The 25,876-nt window shown below is 45.2% G+C and overlaps 2 protein-coding genes across 4 annotated transcripts in view; one reads left to right on the forward strand and one right to left on the reverse strand.

Annotated features, from left to right (window-relative positions):
- mmrn2a (multimerin 2a) overlaps positions 1-17,582 on the forward strand; it is a 35,207-nt gene extending 17,625 nt beyond the window's left edge. Inside the window, exons 5-10 of the mRNA XM_072390427.1 lie at positions 5,318-5,739; positions 5,846-6,034; positions 9,110-9,574; positions 11,380-11,722; positions 15,674-16,201; positions 16,274-17,582. Coding sequence (XP_072246528.1) covers positions 5,318-5,739; positions 5,846-6,034; positions 9,110-9,574; positions 11,380-11,722; positions 15,674-16,201; positions 16,274-16,680 — 2,354 coding nt within the window. The 3' untranslated portion in view covers positions 16,681-17,582. The remainder of the gene's footprint in view (positions 1-5,317; positions 5,740-5,845; positions 6,035-9,109; positions 9,575-11,379; positions 11,723-15,673; positions 16,202-16,273) is intronic.
- A 5,838-nt stretch (positions 17,583-23,420) lies between these two features.
- Positions 23,421-25,876, reverse strand: part of usp54a (ubiquitin specific peptidase 54a) — a 61,112-nt gene continuing 58,656 nt past the window's right edge. For 2 of the 3 annotated variants that reach the window (XM_072390447.1, XM_072390446.1), the window contains one exon: positions 23,421-24,201. In XM_072390447.1, coding sequence (XP_072246548.1) covers positions 23,654-24,201 — 548 coding nt within the window. In that variant the 3' untranslated portion in view covers positions 23,421-23,653. The remainder of the gene's footprint in view (positions 24,202-25,876) is intronic. The other variant, XM_072390448.1, reaches the window with a different exon arrangement.

Below are 25,876 nucleotides of genomic sequence, written 5' to 3' on the forward strand. Positions count from 1 at the left end.
GGTGCTTCTATCAGCTGCTGATGAATGACGGTTCTTGATGCAGCGTCTGAGGGGTCAGAGGTCACGGGGTCCAGCTTAGGCTTGCTCCCTCGTCCTTTACCCTGAAACTCCTCCAGATTCCCTGAATGCTTTAATGATATTCTGCTCTGTAGAGGCAGAAATATGCAGATCCCTTCCAGTCTTTCTCTGAGGAACTTTGTTTTAAACAAACTGGTGCTCCTCTGAACATCTTTGCTGCTCAGACTGTCCTGGAGGCTGCTTCAGGACCAGATCAGTGAACTGAGATGATTTTGCCCTCGACTTTCTTTGGAAAGTGTTTCAGCCTGAAATGTGAAAATGGATGAATTTTAACTCATAAAGTGAAGAGAAAACATGAAATTATGTTTGGTTCAAACTGGAAAACATGACATTTAAAGTAAGTCTGTGTAACTCGATGAAATCAGTTGTTCTGATACTTGAGCTAAAGATGGGGAACACACTTCCTCCACAGGACATCCTCTCTTTCTTCCAGTATTTATACACTGAGTGTGTGAACTTTACGATGACTGTTGACACTATTTTAATGCTTCGTGTCACCTGACCAGCATGTGCATGACATCACCTCCACGCTTCCTGCGTCCTTTGTGGAGCTCCGCTCTCTGTGACCTCTGACCTCGCTGACAGGACAGCATTACATCATCGTTAAAGGAACATTCTGCAGTTTTTCCTGGACCTCAGGCGTCCAACAGAAGGAGGAACAGATCCAAACTGCTGCCATCCATCAGGGCTCAGATGAAGCTCACTTCTGGTGTTTTCAGACCTGCGGCGGCTCATTAAAGCGTCGTCTCACGTTGTTTTTGTGACATTTGCGGCGAACAGAGGCGCCGCTGGGCAGCAGCCGCCGCTTTTGTCCGAGCAGGAAGTCGCCAAGGCTGAGCCCCGTAAATCATGCTGACAGGGGGGGTGTTTGATTTCTTCCTCTAAAAGCCCCTGCAGCTGCAGATGGAGGTGACCCGGAGCTTCCTGCCTCACTGTGGGGTGACCTCTGACCTCTGCAGCATGAGGAGGAAGTGAAAACAGGTCGTGATGCGTTTCTGCACCTTCTTCGTCCGTTAGTCCACGACCTTAAGGACAGATTCTGTGTTTTTGGAGAGCAGATGTTTAAATTACTGATCCACAGTCGAGCTTTGACCATCTCAGAGGTTTCATTAAGTAGAAGAAAATAATGAAAAACATGCTCCTTCAGACAGGTAAGCAGCTCACAGGTGGTTCCTCTGATACTGACTTGAAGAGGTCCAGCCGACCCGATTCAGCTCTGAGGATCACCTGACCTGATAAAACATGAAAAAACATCATATTTATCATCCATAACAAATCCACGGATCTCACTACTCGAGCAACAACTATAATTTGACCCAAAAATAGGGAAAAATCAACACATTCTGCAACATCTCCTCCTCCCAGTGGTTTAAAGGCAGGTTGATCCTCTCAGAGAGGAGATTCAACATGTCTGATGAAGATAAATACAGGAAATGTGGGCACAGTTGTTCCAAAGCCCAGAAATTAAACCAAAACAGAGGATCAGACGGACCCGGTCTGAACCAACAGCACTAATCTGGCCTGATCTCTGGGCTGGGCCCCCCAGCAGCAGCCGGGCCCCAGCGGGACTCTTTTGGGTGTGTTTGTTTCCCTGCTGTGGGTTGTTTAAAGCTCAGGCTGGAAAAAGGTTCAGTTTCAGAGCAGCTGCAGGTCCCCGGAGGGTCGTGATGCCGCTGTGTGGGTGTGAGAAGCTTCTCCTCGTGTTATTTCTGTCTCTGAAACAAACCCGAGGGCTCTGGTTCTGATTCTGCTGAAGGAAGAAGCTGCTGGGGAGCTTCTGTTAGCGCCACCAACGGGTCAAACTGCAGCTCAACATGCTGCCAGGAGGAATGAGTTCGACCCGTCTGAAGGTCCGGATGGAAAAGCATTCGGACCAGACACAGAACCACATCTGGTCAGAGGTCCAGATCATTCCCTGTGTGCATCAGAACCGCTTCATTGGGTTTAACTGTTCAGATCCCTGCTTTCTGAGAGTCTTAAAAAAGAAGCTACAGACCAGTTTGTTTAATCCAGGATTAACCACATCCAGACAAAAAGTGCAGAACCTCCTGTTGTGTTCCCAAAGTGCAGAACCTCCTGTTGTGTTCCCAGAGTGCAGAACCTCCTGTTGTGTTCCCAAAGTGCAGAACCTCCTGTTGTGTTCCCAAAGTGCAGAACCTCCTGTTGTGTTCCCAAAGTGCAGAACCTCCTGTTGTGTTCCCAAAGTGCAGAACCTCTTGTTGTGTTCCCAAAGTGCAGAACCTCCTGTTGTGTTCCCAAAGTGCAGAACCTCCTGTTGTGTTCCCAGAGTGCAGAACCTCCTGTTGTGTTCCCAAAGTGCAGAACCTCCTGTTGTGTTCCCAAAGTGCAGAACCTCCTGTTGTGTTCCCAGAGTGCAGAACCTCCTGTTGTGTTCCCAGAGTGCAGAACCTCCTGTTGTGTTCCTAGAGTGCAGAACCTCCTGTTGTGTTCCCAAAGTGCAGAACCTCCTGTTGTGTTCCCAAAGTGCAGAACCTCCTGTTGTGTTCCCAGAGTGCAGAACCTCCTGTTGTGTTCCCAAAGTGCAGAACCTCCTGTTGTGTTCCCAAAGTGCAGAACCTCCTGTTGTGTTCCCAGAGTGCAGAACCTCCTGTTGTGTTCCCAGAGTGCAGAACCTCCTGTTGTGTTCCTAGAGTGCAGAACCTCCTGTTGTGTTCCCAGAGTGCAGAACCTCCTGTTGTGTTCCCAAAGTGCAGAACCTCCTGTTGTGTTCCCAAAGTGCAGAACCTCCTGTTGTGTTCCCAAAGTGCAGAACCTCCTGTTGTGTTCCCAAAGTGCAGAACCTTCTGTTGTGTTCCTAGAGTGCAGAACCTCCTGTTGTGTTCCCAAAGTGCAGAACCTCCTGTTGTGTTCCCAAAGTGCAGAACCTCCTGTTGTGTTCCCAAAGTGCAGAACCTTCTGTTGTGTTCCCAAAGTGCAGAACCTCCTGTTGTGTTCCCAAAGTGCAGAACCTTCTGTTGTGTTCCCAAAGTGCAGAACCTCCTGTTGTGTTCCCAAAGTGCAGAACCTCCTGTTGTGTTCCCAGAGTGCAGAACCTCCTGTTGTGTTCCCAGAGTGCAGAACCTCCTGTTGTGTTCCCAAAGTGCAGAACCTCCTGTTGTGTTCCCAAAGTGCAGAACCTCCTGTTGTGTTCCCAAAGTGCAGAACCTCCTGTTGTGTTCCCAAAGTGCAGAACCTTCTGTTGTGTTCCTAGAGTGCAGAACCTCCTGTTGTGTTCCCAAAGTGCAGAACCTCCTGTTGTGTTCCCAAAGTGCAGAACCTCCTGTTGTGTTCCCAAAGTGCAGAACCTTCTGTTGTGTTCCCAAAGTGCAGAACCTCCTGTTGTGTTCCCAAAGTGCAGAACCTTCTGTTGTGTTCCCAAAGTGCAGAACCTCCTGTTGTGTTCCCAAAGTGCAGAACCTCCTGTTGTGTTCCCAGAGTGCAGAACCTCCTGTTGTGTTCCCAGAGTGCAGAACCTCCTGTTGTGTTCCCAGAGTGCAGAACCTCCTGTTGTGTTCCCAAAGTGCAGAACCTCCTGTTGTGTTCCCAAAGTGCAGAACCTTCTGTTGTGTTCCTAGAGTGCAGAACCTCCTGTTGTGTTCCCAAAGTGCAGGACCTCCTGTTGTGTTCCCAAAGTGCAGAACCTCCTGTTGTGTTCCCAAAGTGCAGAACCTTCTGTTGTGTTCCCAAAGTGCAGAACCTCCTGTTGTGTTCCCAAAGTGCAGAACCTCCTGTTGTGTTCCCAAAGTGCAGAACCTCCTGTTGTGTTCCCAGAGTGCAGAACCTCCTGTTGTGTTCCCAAAGTGCAGAACCTCCTGTTGTGTTCCCAAAGTGCAGAACCTTCTGTTGTGTTCCTAGAGTGCAGAACCTCCTGTTGTGTTCCCAGAGTGCAGAACCTCCTGTTGTGTTCCCAAAGTGCAGAACCTCCTGTTGTGTTCCCAAAGTGCAGAACCTCCTGTTGTGTTCCCAGAGTGCAGAACCTCCTGTTGTGTTCCCAAAGTGCAGAACCTCCTGTTGTGTTCCCAAAGTGCAGAACCTCCTGTTGTGTTCCCAAAGTGCAGAACCTCCTGTTGTGTTCCCAGAGTGCAGAACCTCCTGTTGTGTTCCCAAAGTGCAGAACCTCCTGTTGTGTTCCCAAAGTGCAGAACCTCCTGTTGTGTTCCCAGAGTGCAGAACCTCCTGTTGTGTTCCCAGAGTGCAGAACCTCCTGTTGTGTTCCCAAAGTGCAGAACCTCCTGTTGTGTTCCCAAAGTGCAGAACCTCCTGTTGTGTTCCCAAAGTGCAGAACCTCTTGTTGTGTTCCCAAAGTGCAGAACCTCTTGTTGTGTTCCCAAAGTGCAGAACCTCCTGTTGTGTTCCCAAAGTGCAGAACCTTCTGTTGTGTTCCCAAAGTGCAGAACCTTCTGTTGTGTTCCCAAAGTGCAGAACCTCCTGTTGTGTTCCTAGAGTGCAGAACCTCCTGTTGTGTTCCCAAAGTGCAGAACCTCCTGTTGTGTTCCCAAAGTGCAGAACCTCCTGTTGTGTTCCCAAAGTGCAGAACCTCCTGTTGTGTTCCCAAAGTGCAGAACCTTCTGTTGTGTTCCCAAAGTGCAGAACCTCCTGTTGTGTTCCCAAAGTGCAGAACCTCCTGTTGTGTTCCCAGAGTGCAGAACCTCCTGTTGTGTTCCCAGAGTGCAGAACCTCCTGTTGTGTTCCCAGAGTGCAGAACCTCCTGTTGTGTTCCCAAAGTGCAGAACCTCCTGTTGTGTTCCCAAAGTGCAGAACCTTCTGTTGTGTTCCTAGAGTGCAGAACCTCCTGTTGTGTTCCCAAAGTGCAGAACCTCCTGTTGTGTTCCCAGAGAAATTAGCAGCAGTTCTCTCACTGTTCTTTGGATTATTTATTGAATTTCCACCTCACAGTCGTTTGTTTAACTCAAAATGTCCCCATAAGGTTGGACTTTAAATCCAGAAAACTGTTCTTTCTCCTAGAGATGTGCAGATTGATTTGATCTAATTATTTTCAGGGTTTTCTGAGGTCTTATTGAGACGTTTGAGACGGGGTTTGGTCCAAACAGCTGTTGGTTTGAGCACAGCGGCCCCCACACACCCTGCCAGATGCTGCTAAACAAAGCTTTCTCCTGTTTAAATCAGGGTGAAACTTTGGATGCATGGAAGATGCATGTGTTTGTCCTCTGTTTGCTGCTCCATGTTATAAATTCCACCTGAACCTTCACCTGTAATCTTCTGGGTTTCCTCGTTACAGATGAGCTGGACGCCACCGTCCCCACAGCCACAAACGCCCCCACCCTTATGGCCATGATGGACCTGGTGATGGCCCAGCTGAAGCCACTGCTGGACGGCTTTAACCGCTCTCTGGAGCACCTGAACCAGCAGGTGCGGGAGCTGGCGAGTGACGTGGGCCGGCTGAACAGCGGCCAGCTGGGGGCGGGGCATCAGGCGGGGCCCCTGGAGGAGTCCGAGCGTGACGAAGGAGTGGAGGAGCGCCTGGATGCCAAACTGGACGTGGTGTTTCAGCAGATCGGGGAAGTCCAGAGACAGATGGAGATCCAGCGCACCGGCGTGGAGAACAGGCTGCAATCCCAGCATGCAACACTGCACTACAACCTCACCACCTTCAAGATGGACGTCGACATGAAGCTGAAGCATCATCAGAAGATAATGCAGGTCAGATATCCGCTGTTAACTTTATCCAGTCTGAGCTAAAGTACCAGGATGTAGAACCAAAGAAAGGTTGATGTGACCACAGACCCTGTTCAACCTCTGATCCCAGGTCAGCCTGCAGGCCGTGAACGCCACGCTGGCTGAGATGAAGCTGAACCAGGATGAGATCCGTGATGAAGAGCAGGACGATCAGCTCCTCCCCCCCTCCCTGCTTCCACCCCGACGACCATCAGACATGGCGGCGGTCTGGGAGGCCATCACACGGCTCGATAACATGGTGGTCAACAACACGGTGAAGGTGCGTCCAATCACATCATCCCACTGCTGTCGTCCTGCCAACCGATTCAAGTTAAAGTGGAAGAGTTCAGACCCAAAGTATAAACGTAAAACAAACTGTTCCCAGAGCTGTTTCAGTGTAAACTGATCCTCACAACCAAATACAACCCAAATACAACCCAAACATAACCCAAACATAACCCAAATACAACCCAAATATAACCCAAATACAACCCAAATACAACCCAAATATAACCCAAATACAACCCAAATACAACCCAAATATAACCCAAATACAACCCAAATACGACCCAAATATAACCCAAATACAACCCAAATACAACCCAAATATAACCCAAATACAACCCAAATATAACCCAAATATAACCCAAATACAACCCAAATACAACCCAAATACAACCCAAATATAACCCAAATACAACCCAAATACAACCCAAATATAACCCAAATACAACCCAAATACAACCCAAATATAACCCAAATACAACCCAAATACAACCCAAATATAACCCAAATACAACCCAAATACGACCCAAATATAACCCAAATACAACCCAAATATAACCCAAATACAACCCAAATATAACCCAAATACAACCCAAATACAACCCAAATATAACCCAAATACAACCCAATATAACCCAAATATAACCCAAATATAACCCAAATACAACCCAAATATAACCCAAATACAACCCAAATACAACCCAAATACAACCCAAATATAACCCAAATATAACCCAAACATAACCCAAATATAACCCAAATACAACCCAAATACAACCCAAACACAACCCAAATACGACCCAAATATAACCCAAATACAACCCAAATATAACCCAAATATAACCCAAATACAACCCAAATACAACCCAAATATAACCCAAATACAACCCAAATATAACCCAAATACAACCCAAATACAACCCAAATATAACCCAAATACAACCCAAATACGACCCAAATATAACCCAAATACAACCCAAATATAACCCAAATACAACCCAAATACAACCCAAATACAACCCAAATATAACCCAAATACAACCCAAATACAACCCAAATATAACCCAAATACAACCCAAATACAACCCAAACACAACCCAAATACGACCCAAATATAACCCAAATATAACCCAAATACAACCCAAATATAACCCAAATATAACCCAAATATAACCCAAATATAACCCAAATACGACCCAAATATAACCCAAATATAACCCAAATACGACCCAAATACAACCCAAATATAACCCAAATATAACCCAAATACAACCCAAATATAACCCAAATACAACCCAAATACAACCCAAATATAACCCAAATATAACCCAAATACAACCCAAATATAACCCAAATATAACCCAAATACAACCCAAATACAACCCAAATACAACCCAAATACAACCCAAATATAACCCAAATACAACCCAAATACAACCCAAATACAACCCAAATACAACCCAAATATAACCCAAATATAACCCAAATACAACCCAAAGCCAGCCTTCCCCAACACAAACCACCCAGTATTTAAGGACTAGGACCAGTGTTTACTGTCACTAAACACATTCTGTCGAAGAACGTTTTACACTCTATCACAAAAAGACTGTTTACATTAAATCCAGACAGTTTAATCAAACCAAAACAAAGAATAAAGCTAATGTTTCCCAAACCTACACGACTCCATGTGCAAAGTTAGAAAAGAATCCCGGCTGCTTCCAGCTTTTTGCTTTGAGTTTCACCCCTAAAGTGTTTTTTAAAAGTCAGAACACTCTCAGTTTGGAGAATCTGAAACACCTCAGACCTAAAAAATATCACATTGGTTTGAACAATCGCCCCATAAAGTGATGTTGGAATGACTTGGAAAGGTTTCCGTGTCTGTTCTTCTGCTCCTCCACTTCTTTATCTATTTATTTTAGTGGAAATGGACTCGTCTGTGTGCTCAGTTACCCGGTGAACTGGTGAGGATGACAGAGTCATCACACCGACCTCGTGGCTGAGGCGTCCCTAACTGTCTGATGCTGAACCAACACAATATAAAGGGCTATGGCGTAACCACGCCTTCTTTGGGGGGTCGTGTCCCCCCCCAATATTGAGAAAATACCAACCTGTCCCCCCCAATATACAGAAGAAAATATGTAAAATGCATGTTCTCCTTTTATGAACCCTGTCAAGGGATCGGTCTCTTGTTATGTCTTATTTATTTTCAACTTATTTCCGTGTGTTACCATGGTAACGGGCGCGCCGCCGTCTCAGCAGCGGCTCTCCTTATCTTTACGTTGGACTTCTACTTTTGACAGAGCCGCTGCTCAACAGAGCAGATTGTACCAGAACAGGAAATCCAACACAGAATCAACAAAATAAACTTCCGCCCCCTTTCAAAATAAAACAACTTAAAACAAAAACAACATTAGACTGTTAGACTTTTCATTGTTAATGCACATTTTGAGACATTGACACAATAGAAATGAAGCTGGACTTAAAAGTCCTCAGCACATTTTCTGTTAAAGGAAAAGTCTGTAATTTGTTACATCATTAGTTATTAAAATATTTCCATAAACATGCTTTGGGTATTTGGTCGTTTTCCATTGGAAGCTGTCCTATTTGCTACAGAACTACTGGAAGAGCATAACTGTAATTGGTAGGTGTGTTTAAGGTCAGTAAACAGTAAGCAGCTAACCAAAACAAAGTGGGGGGGCAGTCACTGTCTCGGAGAAATTACACTATTCCTTTAGATGTGAACTTACATGGTCAATGTAGTCCTCTAAACTATGTTCTAAATGTCCAATTCTTCATATATAAATAAAGAATTGTAGATAATGCACTTAACAATTTTGTTTTTCTTGGACCCCCCCAATGTCTGAACCATGGTTACGCCCTTGATAAAGGGTATGACAGTTTGAGTTTGAGCTGGTTTAAATGGAGAAAATTCAGCTCCCGATTCTCCAAACTGGGACTCTCAGTCTCTCAGACTCTAACCCCAGGACCAGGTCTCTGAACCACATTATGTTTCTGCACTCATGTGGTGGGGATGGAGAAGAAGCTGATAAATATCTGTGTTCCTTTGCAGGCGGGCGGGCTGACGGAGGACATGGAGGTGACGTCAGGTGGTGTCCAGCAGCTGAAGCTGCACCTGAAGGAGCTGGAGAAGCAGATTAACCAGACGGCCCGGAAGAGCCAGATCCTGTTCATGGAGACTGGGCTGGAGGTGGAGGGCGCCAAGGTGTCAGTGCAGAGGCGGGTGGAGGAGCTGGCGGGGAACCTGTCGCAGCACGAGCAGCGGCTGCAGGAGATGGACGTGGACGTCGACTACCTCTACACCGTCTTTTACAAACACAACTCGTCCACAGACTGCGACTGCAGGGCCCTGAAGGCTGCCGTGGCTAACCTGGAGAGGGGCGTGGCCAACGTGACGGAGCTGGCCAACGACAACAAAATGGCTTTGTATGAGAACATCGTGGGAGGGGCGGAGCCATGGGGTGGAGCCAGCGACTGGGAGCCGGCGGCGGAGGCACTGCAACGTGGCCTCCAGCAGGTACGACTACATCAAAAGTGTTTTAAATTAACAGAATCTGGTCCTAAATCCAGCTTCTTTCATTACGGAGGGAAGTTTCAAAGGTGACATATTCTGCCCTTATTGACATGTTTGAGACAGACTTTGGTCCAATTACCTGCTGGTTTAAGCACAGCAGCCCTGTTTTAACACCTCTTTGTTAATAGTCTGTTTTCAAGGTGGAGCTCAACTCCACCCTTTGGGTGAAGTCAGCAGCTACTCATCTGCTGAGTGATTTAATGCAGAAACACAGACATATTGAAGCTGTTCATAGATACAGATAGTTACTGTATGGATCCCAGAGGGAAACAGGTTAGCAGTTACCTGTAAGTTGGCAGTTAGCTGTAAGTTGGCAGTTAGCTGTAAGTTGGCAGTTACCTGGAAGTTGGCAGTTAGCTGGAAGTTAGCAGTTAGCTGGAAGTTAGCAGTTAGCTGTATGTTAGCAGTTAGCTGGAAGTTAGCAGTTAGCTGTATGTTAGCAGTTAGCTGTAAGTTAGCAGTTAGCTGTATGTTAGCAGTTAGCTGTAAGTTAGCAGCAGATGCTAGCAAACAATACTTTCTCATCTACAGTGATGGACCAAGCCGGAGATGTGCACAGCGTAACTCGTAGTAATGCATGTGAACCGTTAATTACTGCGTTTAAACATTTTGGATTTATTAACCTCATTAAACAGTTGTACCTGGAGACCTCCATCTTTATCAGAAACATGCCGATAATGTAACGTTAGCACAGCGAGAGTGAGGAGAGGACCGGTGTTGTGTTGGAAACACACCTTAAACACAGCTGCAGGTTGTCTGAGTTACAGAACGGAACCGTTCAGCTAGAAAGCTTCAGCTAACAAAGTAATGTGGGAACAATAATGTTCATCTTTCAGAAAGGAACAGCAGTAACTCCTTAGAAGTTGGTGTACGTCATCTTCATTAGCTAAGCTGTTAGCGTTAGCTGCTGCTAAAGGAAGAAATAAATCAGTAAATGAACCATGAGGAGTTATTTCATTAGCTAAGCTGTTAGCGTTAGCTGCTGCTAAAGGAAGAAATAAATCAGTAAATAAACCATGAGGAGTTATTTCATTAGCTAAGCTGTTAGCGTTAGCTGCTGCTAAAGGAAGAAATAAATCAGTAAATAAACCATGAGGAGTTATTTCTCAGATGCTTCCATTTCCCTGCTCTGAAGTTCAGGCTCTGAGAGTTGGAACTGATCCTCTTTGTGGCTCAGTTCCTTCAGTCCAGCGTTGAACTGGACCAAGTTGTTAAAACAGTGGGATGAAAAGTGTCTGCTGCACATTCACAGTCTTTAGCTAACTCTGCTGGAACATTAGCCTCAGATATAGTTTATCCACTGGGCTCTTATATCCTCTGAGGCTGCTGCTGGATGGAAGATGCATGCTCCTCAGTGCAGCTGACAGCAGAACATTTCCACCAGAAGCTGGCTTCATCCGTCCAGCAGGGTGGATGTGAGTGGGCGGGGCTTAGCAGAGGGGGCGGGGCCAACTTAAGGAGCGACGTACTTTAGGAATTAAATCAGAACGGCTCGTTAAATGAGGAACTTTCACACAAAGAGGAACTAAATAAATCCCAGGGTTGTGTTTTTGGGGAGTTTTACACCTGCTGGTGACTTCAGACGCCCTGATATCTGCTCCCAGGAGCAGGAAGGAGGAGTTTTACACAATATGGAGGCTTAATGTCTTCCTACATGGTCAGATTTTAGGTTGTTTGCCTGTTTTAAGGCACCCACACTGCAAACAAAATGAGGCCTTTTAAAAACCGGTGACCCTGTCGTCCTGCAGGTGAGGGAGTCTCTGGTCTTGGAACAGAGCAGGACCAGGACTCTAGAGCTCAATCTGACCCAGCTGGGCGACTCGGTCCTCGGTCTGCAGAAGACAAGCTCAAAGCAGGAGGAGCAGCTGAAACCCCTGTTCTCCAGCTTCCCCTCTCTGTTTGAAGACACCATCCGGCACAGCGAGGTGCTGCAGTTGCTGCTGGGGGAGGAGGTGATGGAGTTCAAGGAGTGGCCCCTGCAGGACCAGGAGGCCTACTCCATCACGACCCTCAAGGAGCAGATCAGGCACCTGCATGAGCAGCTGAGGGGCCATGACCGGAGTATGATGTTACAGCAGGGCAGTGGGACAGGTAGGAACTAATATATACGAGTAGGAACTAATATATACGAGTAGGAACTAATATATACGAGTAGGAACTAATATATACGAGTAGGAACTAATATATACGAGTAGGAACTGATATATACGAGTAGGAACTAATATATACGAGTAGGAACTAATTAAGATAGACAATTTAATTACAGCTACTACGACAGCTCCTCAGGTCAGTTTTTGATGTTTTTAGCAGCACCTGGTGGCGGCTGTGAGAAACTGCAACTATAAATCAGTAACATAGGAGGGGAGTATAAAAGGAAACATCAGGAACCTAACCTTTAAAGTGTCCTGATCAATAGTTCTGCAGCTTTCTGAAACCTTTAAAGTGTCCTGATCAACAGTTCTGCAGCTTTCTGTAACCTTTAAAGTGTCCTGATCAACAGTTCTGCAGCTTTCTGTAACCTTTAAAGTGTCCTGATCAACAGTTCTGCAGCTTTCTGAAACCTTTAAAGTGTCCTGATCAATAGTTCTGCAGCTTTCTGTAACCTTTAAAGTGTCCTGATCAACAGTTCTGCAGCTTTCTGAAACCTTTAAAGTGTCCTGATCAATAGTTCTGCAGCTTTCTGAAACCTTTAAAGTGTCCTGATCAATAGTTCTGCAGCTTTCTGTAACCTTTAAAGTGTCCTGATCAATAGTTCTGCAGCTTTCTGTAACCTTTAAAGTGTCCTGATCAACAGTTCTGCAGCTTTCTGTAACCTTTAAAGTGTCCTGATCAACAGTTCTGCAGCTTTCTGTAACCTTTAAAGTGTCCTGATCAATAGTTCTGCAGCTTTCTGAAACCTTTAAAGTGTCCTGATCAACAGTTCTGCAGCTTTCTGAAACCTTTAAAGTGTCCTGATCAATAGTTCTGCAGCTTTCTGTAACCTTTAAAGTGTCCTGATCAATAGTTCTGCAGCTTTCTGTAACCTTTAAAGTGTCCTGATCAACAGTTCTGCAGCTTTCTGTAACCTTTAAAGTGTCCTGATCAACAGTTCTGCAGCTTTCTGTAACCTTTAAAGTGTCCTGATCAATAGTTCTGCAGCTTTCTGAAACCTTTAAAGTGTCCTGATCAACAGTTCTGCAGCTTTCTGAAACCTTTAAAGTGTCCTGATCAATAGTTCTGCAGCTTTCTGTAACCTTTAAAGTGTCCTGATCAACAGTTCTGCAGCTTTCTGTAACCTTTAAAGTGTCCTGATCAACAGTTCTGCAGCTTTCTGAAACCTTTAAAGTGTCCTGATCAATAGTTCTGCAGCTTTCTGAAACCTTTAAAGTGTCCTGATCAATAGTTCTGCAGCTTTCTGAAACCTTTAAAGTGTCCTGATCAATAGTTCTGCAGCTTTCTGTAACCTTTAAAGTGTCCTGATCAATAGTTCTGCAGCTTTCTGTAACCTTTAAAGTGTCCTGATCAACAGTTCTGCAGCTTTCTGTAACCTTTAAAGTGTCCTGATCAACAGTTCTGCAGCTTTCTGTAACCTTTAAAGTGTCCTGATCAACAGTTCTACAGCTTTCTGAAACCTTTAAAGTGTCCTGATCAACAGTTCTGCAGCTTTCTGAAACCTTTAAAGTGTCCTGATCAACAGTTCTGCAGCTTTCTGAAACCTTTAAAGTGTCCTGATCAACAGTTCTGCAGCTTTCTGAGACCTTTAAAGTGTCCTGATCAACAGTTCTGCAGCTTTCTGTAACCTTTAAAGTGTCCTGATCAATAGTTCTGCGGCTTTCTGTAACCTTTAAAGTGTCCTGATCAACAGTTCTGCAGCTTTCTGAAACCTTTAAAGTGTCCTGATCAATAGTTCTGCAGCTTTCAGAAACCTTTAAAGTGTCCTGATCAACAGTTCTGCAGCTTTCTGAAACCTTTAAAGTGTCCTGATCAACAGTTCTGCAGCTTTCTGTAACCTTTAAAGTGTCCTGATCAATAGTTCTGCAGCTTTCTGTAACCTTTAAAGTGTCCTGATCAATAGTTCTGCAGCTTTCTGAAACCTTTAAAGTGTCCTGATCAATAGTTCTGCAGCTTTCTGTAACCTTTAAAGTGTCCTGATCAACAGTTCTGCAGCTTTCTGAAACCTTTAAAGTGTCCTGATCAATAGTTCTGCAGCTTTCTGAAACCTTTAAAGTGTCCTGATCAACAGTTCTGCAGCTTTCTGTAACCTTTAAAGTGTCCTGATCAATAGTTCTGCGGCTTTCTGTAACCTTTAAAGTGTCCTGATCAATAGTTCTGCAGCTTTCAGAAACCTTTAAAGTGTCCTGATCAATAGTTCTGCAGCTTTCTGTAACCTTTAAAGTGTCCTGATCAACAGTTCTGCAGCTTTCTGAAACCTTTAAAGTGTCCTGATCAATAGTTCTGCAGCTTTCAGAAACCTTTAAAGTGTCCTGATCAACAGTTCTGCAGCTTTCTGAAACCTTTAAAGTGTCCTGATCAATAGTTCTGCAGCTTTCTGAAGCCTTTAAAGTGTCCTGATCAACAGTTCTGCAGCTTTCTGAAACCTTTAAAGTGTCCTGATCAATAGTTCTGCAGCTTTCTGTAACCTTTAAAGTGTCCTGATCAATAGTTCTGCAGCTTTCTGTAACCTTTAAAGTGTCCTGATCAATAGTTCTGCAGCTTTCAGAAACCTTTAAAGTGTCCTGATCAACAGTTCTGCAGCTTTCTGAAACCTTTAAAGTGTCCTGATCAATAGTTCTGCAGCTTTCTGTAACCTTTAAAGTGTCCTGATCAACAGTTCTGCAGCTTTCTGAAACCTTTAAAGTGTCCTGATCAATAGTTCTGCAGCTTTCAGAAACCTTTAAAGTGTCCTGATCAATAGTTCTGCAGCTTTCTGAAGCCTTTAAAGTGTCCTGATCAACAGTTCTGCAGCTTTCTGAAACCTTTAAAGTGTCCTGATCAACAGTTCTGCAGCTTTCTGAAACCTTTAAAGTGTCCTGATCAATAGTTCTGCAGCTTTCTGTAACCTTTAAAGTGTCCTGATCAATAGTTCTGCAGCTTTCTGAAACCTTTAAAGTGTCCTGATCAATAGTTCTGCAGCTTTCTGAAACCTTTAAAGTGTCCTGATCAACAGTTCTGCAGCTTTCTGTAACCTTTAAAGTGTCCTGATCAATAGTTCTGCAGCTTTCTGAAACCTTTAAAGTGTCCTGATCAACAGTTCTGCAGCTTTCTGTAACCTTTAAAGTGTCCTGATCAATAGTTCTGCAGCTTTCTGTAACCTTTAAAGTGTCCTGATCAATAGTTCTGCAGCTTTCTGAAACCTTTAAAGTGTCCTGATCAATAGTTCTGCAGCTTTCTGAAACCTTTAAAGTGTCCTGATCAACAGTTCTGCAGCTTTCTGTAACCTTTAAAGTGTCCTGATCAACAGTTCTGCAGCTTTCTGTAACCTTTAAAGTGTCCTGATCAATAGTTCTGCAGCTTTCAGAAACCTTTAGTGTCCTGATCAATAGTTCTGCAGCTTTCTGTAACCTTTAAAGTGTCCTGATCAATAGTTCTGCAGCTTTCTGAAACCTTTAAAGTGTCCTGATCAATAGTTCTGCAGCTTTCTGAAACCTTTAAAGTGTCCTGATCAACAGTTCTGCAGCTTTCTGAAACCTTTAAAGTGTCCTGATCAATAGTTCTGCAGCTTTCTGTAACCTTTAAAGTGTCCTGATCAATAGTTCTGCAGCTTTCTGAAACCTTTAAAGTGTCCTGATCAATAGTTCTGCAGCTTTCTGAAACCTTTAAAGTGTCCTGATCAACAGTTCTGCAGCTTTCTGACCCTTTAAAGAAAACTTTTAACTAATTAAGATAGACAGTTTAATTACAGCTACTACGACAGCTCCTCAGGTCAGTTTTTGATGTTTTTAGCAGCACCTGGTGGCGGCTGTGAGAAACTGCAACTATAAATCAGTAATATTGGAGTTTAAAAGGAAACATCAGTTAAACAGTTTCTGGTCTGATGGGCTAATTTCTGACTACTTTTCTCAGGAGGCCAAGAGGAGGTGCCATCTGCCGACCAGCCCTCCTTCCACCCCTTCCCTGACTGGCTGTCGGGTGGCGTGAAGAGGAGGGAAGGCGGAGCTCCAGCAGCCAGGGAGCACCAGCTGCTCCTCCTCCAGCCTGATGGGAGGCAGCACGCCGGGGACGGCAGCGACCTCTGGAACCTGGAGAAGATGGTGGAGGAGCTGGAGCAGAGGCTGCTCCGGCTGGAGGAGAGACCCTGCAACAGCACCGCCGCTAACCGGGAGGCGCCCCCCGCAGGTGGGGAGGCCGAACTGCAGAAGGAGGTGACGTGGCTGAGGAGAGGGCTGGAGGAACATCTGAGAGTGTTCAAGAACGTGTTCAGCAACGCTGACGTGGTGGCGGCGTCCAACGCCACGCTGGAGCTGGATAAGCTGTGGCAGCTGATGGCGAAGAAAGAGAAGAAGAGAGGAGGAAGAGGAGGAGGAGGAGGAGGAGGAGGAGGAGGAGGAGGAGGAGGAGGCGGGAGCCACCGTGGCAGGAGGGAGTCACCAGGTGAGGTTCAGCTGCTCGTTCATCAGATGAAGCTGTTCTTTTCCCTCAGTTCTGACCTTCTGCTCCCTCCAGGTGTGCCCGTCCCATTCGACCAATCAGACGCAGCTCTGCTGTTCGTGGCCGGATCGCCGCAGAGCGTCCCAAATGACGGCGTCGCCTTCAAACCGTTTCTGAACCGGGGTCAGTTCTATCCTGACGCCGGCGCCTTCACAGCTCCGGTGGACGGGATCTACGTCTTCATCCTCACCTTGGACCTGAGGCCAGGCTCCGCCCACGTGGTCCTGAGGAGGGGGCGGGGCGGGGGCGGAGCTCCGGTGTCTCTGCAGCGGCGGGAGGTGACGGAGGCGGGGCCTGTTACCGGCGTGGGCCTCCTGCTGCTGAGGGAGGGGGAGGAGGTGAGGCTGGAACTGCGGGGGGGAGAGTGGGCGGAGTCAGAGGACAACGTGTTCGTAGGGCTGCTGCTGCATCAGACCACCTGACGGGCTGTGGACCAATCAGCTGGCAGCTGGAGGAACGATATCAGCTTAATTAGGTTTTCCTGCGAAGCACCTTAAAGAGCGAAGGACCGAAGAAAAGTGGCGAGAATCAAATGAGTTTCAGTGGAAACCAAGAAGTGATTTTAATCAGTGAGTCGTTTGAACCAGTTTAACTTCAGATTATTTAAAGATTAACAGACCGTGATCATTTTATTCCACCAGCACAGAGTCACATGGACTGAATAAAACGCAACAGAAACCCGTCAACGGGATGAATATGTTCAATATGTTCTATGACATCAGCATGACATCACAGCCACTGCAGTCCTCCTCCTGAGCAGCAGGTGTCGCCACTGATTAAATGGCAGCTGAACAGGAAGCTCTTTAAGTGAGATGAGCTGTATAGAAACGCAAAGCTTTACTTTTGATGATTTTCTGATGATTTTGTAAACAATGTTTGTGCCTTTTGGGTTTTAATTGGTCGTAAATATGTCTGGAAACACTTTTTTCTCCATCCAGCTGTTTTTCAAAAGCTCCTCTCAGCTTTCAACGAGTTACAAAAACTGGTGGCTGAACGATTAGCTCAAACTTGGATTAACAGAGGAGCTGGTTTCAGTCTGTTCTGAAGAAGACTTGATGCACATCTGGAAACATCTGGGATAGGAAGTCATATCCGGGAACATCTGGGATATGAAGTCATATCTGGGAACATCTGGGATATGAAGTCATATCTGGGAACATCTGGGATATGAAGTCATATCCGGGAACATCTGGGATATGAAGTCATATCCGGGAACATCTGGGATATGAAGTCATATCCGGGAACATCTGGGATATGAAGTCATATCTGGGAACATCTGGGATATGAAGTCATATCCGGGAACATCTGGGATATGAAGTCATATCTGGAACATCTGGGATATGAAGTCATATCTGGAACATCTGGGATATGAAGTCATATCTGGAAACATCTGGGATATGAAGTCATATCTGGAAACATCTGGGATATGAAGTCATATCTGGAACATCTGGGATATGAAGTCATATCCGGGAACATCTGGGATATGAAGTCATATCTGGAAACATCTGGGATATGAAGTCATATCTGGAAACATCTGGGATATGAAGTCATATCTGGAAACATCTGGGATATGAAGTCATATCTGGAACATCTGGGATATGAAGTCATATCCGGGAACATCTGGGATATGAAGTCATATCTGGAAACATCTGGGATATGAAGTCATATCTGGAACATCTGGGATATGAAGTCATATCCGGGAACATCTGGGATATGAAGTCATATCTGGGAACATCTGGGATATGAAGTCATATCTGGAACATCTGGGATATGAAGTCATATCCGGGAACATCTGGGATATGAAGTCATATCTGGAACATCTGGGATATGAAGTCATATCTGGAACATCTGGGATATGAAGTCATATCTGGAACATCTGGGATATGAAGTCATATCTGGGAACATCTGGGATATGAAGTCATATCTGGAACATCTGGGATATGAAGTCATATCTGGGAACATCTGGGATATGAAGTCATATCTGGAACATCTGGGATATGAAGTCATATCTGGGAACATCTGGGATATGAAGTCATATCCGGGAACATCTGGGATATGAAGTCATATCTGGGAACATCTGGGATATGAAGTCATATCTGGGAACATCTGGGATATGAAGTCATATCTGGAAACATCTGGGATATGAAGTCATATCTGGGAACATCTGGGATATGAAGTCATATCTGGAACATCTGGGATATGAAGTCATATCTGGGAACATCTGAGATATGAAGTCATATCTGGGAACATCTGGGATATGAAGTCATATCCGGGAACATCTGGGATATGAAGTCATATCTGGAACATCTGGGATATGAAGTCATATCTGGGAACATCTGGGATATGAAGTCATATCCGGGAACATCTGGGATATGAAGTCATATCCGGGAACATCTGGGATATGAAGTCATATCTGGAAACATCTGGGATATGAAGTCATATCTGGGAACATCTGGGATATGAAGTCATATCCGGGAACATCTGGGATATGAAGTCATATCCGGGAACATCTGGGAATCGACTCTTCTTCAGAACATTTTTAATTATTCGTGGAATCTTTAAAATGGAAAGTTAACTGATGGAAACTCACCAGCGAACGTGTTCATTTATCATCATAAAACACGTTTTATTGCCAGCTATAAATCTGTCTGAAGGTATTGGACCAGTTTTAGAAATAATCTGTTTTTTATTTAAAATGTAAATGAGATATTCTAAAGGAATGTAAAGCGACTGCATTAAATCCATCTGTTGTGTTTAAAGACTTATTGTAACGTTTGGAGATATTTATTAAATCCTCACAATATTTAACTCATGATTTACAGTTCTTCAGTTATTCTGTGAGCATCCATCAGCTCCTGAGCTGCTCTGCAACTGGTTTAAGGCGTTCTGCTGCCTTTCAAACAGGCCTCAGGGTGTTAAACCCCTCAGCTTCCAGCTGGAAATAAGGTCCTGTGGCTGCAGAACCAGCCCAGATCATCAGCCCTCCACCACCGTGCTTGACAGCTGGTATGAGGTGTTTGTGCTGATATGCTGTGTTTGGTTTCCTCCAAACGTGCTGCTGTGCATTAGGACCAAACATCTCCACTTTGCTCTGGTCTGTCCAAAGGACATTGTTCCAGAAGTCTTGAGCTTTGTTCAGATGCAGCTTTGCAAACCTAAGCTGTGCTGCCATGTTCTTTTTAGAGAGAAGAGGCTTTCTCCTGCAGCCCTTCCAAACAAGCCATCCTTGTTCAGTCTTTTTCTAACTGTGCTGTCATGACCTTTAACCTTTAGCATGCTAACTGAGGCCTGTAGAGTCTGAGATGTAGCTCTGGGCTTCTTCACCTTGGGGTGACCTTTAACCTTTAGCATGCTAACTGAGGCCTGTAGAGTCTGAGATGTAGCTCTGGGCTTTTTCACCTTGGGGTGACCTTTAACCTTTAGCATGCTAACTGAGGCCTGTAGAGTCTGAGATGTAGCTCTGGGCTTTTTCACCTTGGGGTGACCTTTAACCTTTAACATGCTAACTGAGGCCTGTAGAGTCTGAGATGTATGACCTTTAACCTTTAACATGCTAACTGAGGCCTGTAGAGTCTGAGATGTAGCTCTGGGCTTCTTCACCTTGGGGTGACCTTTAACCTTTAACATGCTAACTGAGGCCTGTAGAGTCTGAGATGTAGCTCTGGGCTTTTTCACCTTGGGGTGACCTTTAACCTTTAACATGCTAACTGAGGTCTGTAGAGTCTGAGATGTAGCTCTAGGCTTTTCCACCTTGGGGTGACCTTTAACCTTTAGCATGCTAACTGAGGCCTGTAGAGTCTGAGATGTAGCTCTGGGCTTTTCCACCTTGGGGTGACCTTTAACCTTTAGCATGCTAATTGAGGCCTGTAGAGTCTGAGATGTAGCTCTGGGCTTCTTCACCTTGGGGTGACCTTTAACCTTTAACATGCTAACTGAGGCCTGTAGAGTCTGAGATGTAGCTCTGGGCTTCTTCACCTTGGGGTGACCTTTAACCTTTAACATGCTAACTGAGGCCTGTAGAGTCTGAGATGTAGCTCTGGGCTTTTTCTACTGTCATGAACTTATGGGGACCGTGTGTTTGTTTATGTGTCTTGTGGGGACCGTGTGTTTGTTTATGTGTCTTGTGGGGACCGTGTGTTTGTTTATGTGTCTTGTGGGGACCGTGTGTGTGTTTATGTGTCTTGTGGGGACCGTGTGTTTGTTTATGTGTCTTGTGGGGACCGTGTGTTTGTTTATGTGTCTTGTGGGGACCGTGTGTTTGTTTATGTGTCTTGTGGGGACCGTGTGTTTGTTTATGTGTCTTGTGGGGACCGTGTGTTTGTTTATGTGTCTTGTGGGGACCGTGTGTTTGTTTAAGTGTCTTGTGGGGACCGTGTGTGTGTTTATGTGTCTTGTGGGGACCGTGTGTTTGTTTATGTGTCTTGTGGGGACCGTGTGTTTGTTTATGTGTCTTGTGGGGACCGTGTGTTTGTTTATGTGTCTTGTGGGGACCGTGTGTTTGTTTATGTGTCTTGTGGGGACCGTGTGTTTGTTTATGTGTCTTGTGGGGACCGTGTGTTTGTTTAAGTGTCTTGTGGGGACCGTGTGTTTGCTAATTCTATTCTTTCTGCATATTCCATCATATACAATTGTATAAATTGACATAACAGCTTAATAATAAACCTAATAACCATTATGTCGTATTATTATCTCTGGGGACCGTGTGTTTGACCAAGGCATCCTGCAAATGACTTTCTCTGCGGCAGGTTGAGTCTGTATGTCAAGCTTCTTCGGCTCAGCGGCATGAAGTTCTGTCGCTCTTCGGTTCACATTTCTGTGCCGGCTTGGTGCTCAGATTGGAGGTGGAATTTTTTACTTTTTTTACTTTTTACACGTTACTTCTAACGCGTTCCTGCCCATCACTACTTGTGGGGACCATGTGTGCGTTTGTGTCTTTGCAGCTTGGGGCCAAAAGCATCTGCTGATTCTGAACCTTTTTCCATCTTTTCATGTGTAAAAATCAGAAATATAGACAAATATCACAGAAAAACATGTTTAATAACCATCTGAGCCTCGAAACTTTTCCATTAAACATTTTAATCATCATCATCTCTCTGAAGTCTACAGTGTAGAAAAATAAGCATCAAAATTTACCCAAAATCAAAAAATAACTCTGGCAAAGCAAAAAAAAGCCAAAAACAGGATGAAGAACAACCGGCTGCAGGACGTTCTTCATCTGAGCAGAGCTGGAAAACGCTGAAGCTCCTCCCACAACCAAAGACCAGGACAGCAAAGGAAAAGCTACCTTCAACACTTCAGAGTCGGCGGCGTCGCCGCGCTACGAGGATCTGCAGATGTCGTCGTTACGGTAAAAATACACGACACCGAGGCTAAAGAAACATGCTAAATATTAGCTGCAACTCTGGAAAAGCAAGCTTCAGTTTGGGTCTAAAGTCCTCTAGAACAGGAGAAGGCTGCACATGCCAAACGGGAGGCGAGTATATCCGGATTCATCTAGAACAGCTACAAGCCTACAAAATATACAGCAGCCGGCTCTACTTCCTGCTTCCTCAGCTGCTCTTTACTGTGTGACGATGACTTATTTACTGTTTCTGGAACCGATCAGCCGAGCTAAAACCAGAACCTGCATTTAAACCAAGACTCGAGACCTGAAAGCTGCAGCAGCCAGCGGGGAGAAACGGACCGAACTGAGGTTCAGCTGGGAGGAAAAGTATCTAAAGGTGGTGTTTTATGGTCTCAGAGCCGCTGAGATCCGACTTTTAATCATGATTAATGTAAGTTTTAATGTAAAAACTGCGCCGGAGTCGACTTGGTCAAAGAAGAAAAGATATTTCAGGATAAATTAAGGCGGAAAAGAAAAGTTAATAGTTTGGCTTGTTTTTTAAATGCTGTTATTAATGTAGAAAAATACTTTAAATGCTTGCAATCTCAAACCTCACCACCAGAGGGCAGCAACTGTTGGTTTAACATCGATTTCCAGCTGAAAGTTGATTGATTTGATTGAATTTGAATTATCCATAAGATCAAAGGCTGTTACAATAGATGCATTTTTTACTCTTCACTGATTGGTTACTTACTGGTGATGCAAAACAAAAACAGATTCATTATTATGTGGAAAAAAGCTGTTAGAAGCAGAAGTCTTTAGAGAATTTAAATGAGAATCCCATGAAAATGGCAGAAAATAACGAAACCTTGAGCTTTCCAAGAGGTGGAAGCTGCAGCTCTGGCGGTGGAACCAGAACCAGGACAAGAGAACGTTCCCTTCTTCACTTTCCTTCACCTGAACTCCACCTGAACTCCACCTGAACTCCACCTGAACTCCACCTGTTCAGGTCTCCAGGTGTGTTGGACAGAGCAAAGAGAAGCTAAACAAACCTTTCAAAGAATCACTAAAAGATGCCAGATTCTGTTCTTATTTACTCAGCTTTGATTGTTTTAAAGGTCTGAACCACAACCCCACGAATGTTTGACCAATCAGGGCAGACTGGGCCTCCTGGGGGGGGGTCTCTTAAAGAGACAGGAGCCAAAACAGAGCGTTTCAGACAGAAACGGACAGAGACCGCAGCAGGACTGTAAAACGCAAGGAGAGTAATACAATTTGTGAACATTAACGTAAAAATGTTGTAGAAGATTGAAAATAAACCTGTAAATCTGCTGAATTTAGGTTCTTAAAGTTCCTCGTTACGTTTAAACCAAATTAAAACCAGCTGCAGTTTGTTTATCGCTGCTGAAATGAACCTCTGAGCCAAACTGATGTGTTTCTCACACTTTTACACCGTCCACATTCAGCCAATCAGCTCCGATTCTCCAGATAAAACTGAATAATAAGCAGTTAGTTAAATAAATGTTTCCTTCCAGATGAAGTTTCTTTGTCACATAAGGAAAGGATTCTCTAAATTAAAGCAGTTCCAGCTTTAGTTGTACCAAATCTTAAAGGATGCAACACTGAATCCAGCTGATTTCCATCCTGATTCAACACCAAAGCTCATCAAACAAGAGTTAAAAACTGTCCCATGTTCTCTGTGCTTCAGTTTCTCGATTGAATTAATGTTCAAAAAGTACATTTTCACACAAAAGTGAAGAAATTCTAAGGTTTTCTTTGACCTCTGATGATGGAAATAAGGAATAATAATGCTGAAAACGTGTTGCAGCTCAGAGACGAGAAGCAGCTGAGCAGCCGGCTCTTCTTCTTCTTCTTCTTCTTCTTCTTCTTCTCCTCCAGAGTTCATCGGCTGCTCTGGACTCTGTCGGAGCTTTTCGTTTGTTTTGGGTCCAAATCGGCGATCTTGTGATGTAATTCGTCTCCACCGATGACATCATCCTCCGTCATCACGCTGCAAACCTGCAGCAGAACCAGAATCCCTCGTGATGACGGCTCTAAGACGTCCGGATCGCTCACTGTGTCGGCCGAAAGCGAGCTACGTAAGCGCCGCAGGACGAGCAGTAGGGGCGCGGCGGCTCGGCAGGAAGCTGCTGGCACAGCGAGCAGAGCTGGGGGCCCCTGCGGGGGCCTCTGTCGCTGCGCTGGAGGGGCTGTGGGTGGCGAGCGGAGCGCAAGGTCCTGTAGTCAGCGTCCCGGCGCCAGTCGCTCTCTGGGGGGACGTCCAGGCGCCGAGGTCGGCCGGGGGCATCAGCTGACACCCTGACAGGCTGCGAAGCGTAACCGACACTCCTGCCGGCATCAGCCGGCAGCGACGGCTGCCGGGAGTGGCCATTGGCGTGGGCAGGGCGGCGAGGGTGGACCAGGGTGGCGTAGAGACTCTGCTGACCCGCCGGAGCGGGACCGCCCCAGGGTCTGGGGAGGGAGGAGGCGGCGGGAGCTGGGGGACGGCGAGGAGCCCGAGGAAGAGTCCCGTAATTCAGCGCAACGCTGTGAAGGCTTTGACCTGAGAGAGGCGGAGCCCGGTCAGACACAACCAGAAAAGGGTGCTGGAGGGCCGCTCCTGTGGGGGGGGAGAGGCAGAGGTCAGTGCAAGTCAACAAATATCAATCATCTGTAATTTAGTAATCTGTAATAGAGCTCGTTATTAAAGAGAGAGCAGGCAGTAAATAACCTGAGAGCTCGTTATTAAAGAGAGAGCAGGCAGTAAATAACCTGAGAGCTCGTTATTAAAGAGAGAGCAGGCAGTAAATAACCTGAGAGCTCAGAGCTCGTTATTAAAGAGAGAGCAGGCAGTAAATAACCTGAGAGCTCAGAGCTCGTTATTAAAGAGAGAGCAGGCAGTAAATAACCCGAGAGCTCAGAGCTCGTTATTAAAGAGAGAGCAGGCAGTAAATAACCTGAGAGCTCGTTATTAAAGAGAGAGCAGGCAGTAAATAACCCGAGAGCTCGTTATTAAAGAGAGAGCAGGCAGTAAATAACCTGAGAGCTCAGAGCTCGTTATTAAAGAGAGAGCAGGCAGTAAATAACCTGAGAGCTCAGAGCTCGTTATTAAAGAGAGAGCAGGCAGTAAATAACCTGAGAGCTCAGAGCTCGTTATTAAAGAGAGAGCAGGCAGTAAATAACCTGAGAGCTCGTTATTAAAGAGAGAGCAGGCAGTAAATAACCTGAGAGCTCGTTATTAAAGAGAGAGCAGGCAGTAAATAACCTGAGAGCTCGTTATTAAAGAGAGAGCAGGCAGTAAATAACCCGAGAGCTCAGAGCTCGTTATTAAAGAGAGAGCAGGCAGTAAATAACCTGAGAGCTCGTTATTAAAGAGAGAGCAGGCAGTAAATAACCTGAGAGCTCGTTATTAAAGAGAGAGCAGGCAGTAAATAACCTGAGAGCTCGTTATTAAAGAGAGAGCAGGCAGTAAATAACCTGAGAGCTCAGAGCTCGTTATTAAAGAGAGAGCAGGCAGTAAATAACCTGAGAGCTCAGAGCTCGTTATTAAAGAGAGAGCAGGCAGTAAATAACCCGAGAGCTCAGAGCTCGTTATTAAAGAGAGAGCAGGCAGTAAATAACCTGAGAGCTCGTTATTAAAGAGAGAGCAGGCAGTAAATAACCTGAGAGCTCGTTATTAAAGAGAGAGCAGGCAGTAAATAACCCGAGAGCTCAGAGCTGTTATTAAAGAGAGAGCAGGCAGTAAATAACCTGAGAGCTCGTTATTAAAGAGAGAGCAGGCAGTAAATAACCTGAGAGCTCGTTATTAAAGAGAGAGCAGGCAGTAAATAACCCGAGAGCTCAGAGCTCGTTATTAAAGAGAGAGCAGGCAGTAAATAACCTGAGAGCTCGTTATTAAAGAGAGAGCAGGCAGTAAATAACCTGAGAGCTCGTTATTAAAGAGAGAGCAGGCAGTAAATAACCTGAGAGCTCGTTATTAAAGAGAGAGCAGGCAGTAAATAACCTGAGAGCTCGTTATTAAAGAGAGAGCAGGCAGTAAATAACCTGAGAGCTCGTTATTAAAGAGAGAGCAGGCAGTAAATAACCTGAGAGCTCGTTATTAAAGAGAGAGCAGGCAGTAAATAACCCGAGAGCTCGTTATTAAAGAGAGAGCAGGCAGTAAATAACCTGAGAGCTCGTTATTAAAGAGAGAGCAGGCAGTAAATAACCTGAGAGCTCGTTATTAAAGAGAGAGCAGGCAGTAAATAACCTGAGAGCTCAGAGCTCGTTATTAAAGAGAGAGCAGGCAGTAAATA

Source organism: Leuresthes tenuis, unplaced genomic scaffold, assembly GCF_036924035.1.
Source record: "Leuresthes tenuis unplaced genomic scaffold, fLeuTen1.0.hap1 SCAF_8, whole genome shotgun sequence".
Taxonomy (NCBI): Eukaryota; Metazoa; Chordata; class Actinopteri; order Atheriniformes; family Atherinopsidae; genus Leuresthes; species Leuresthes tenuis.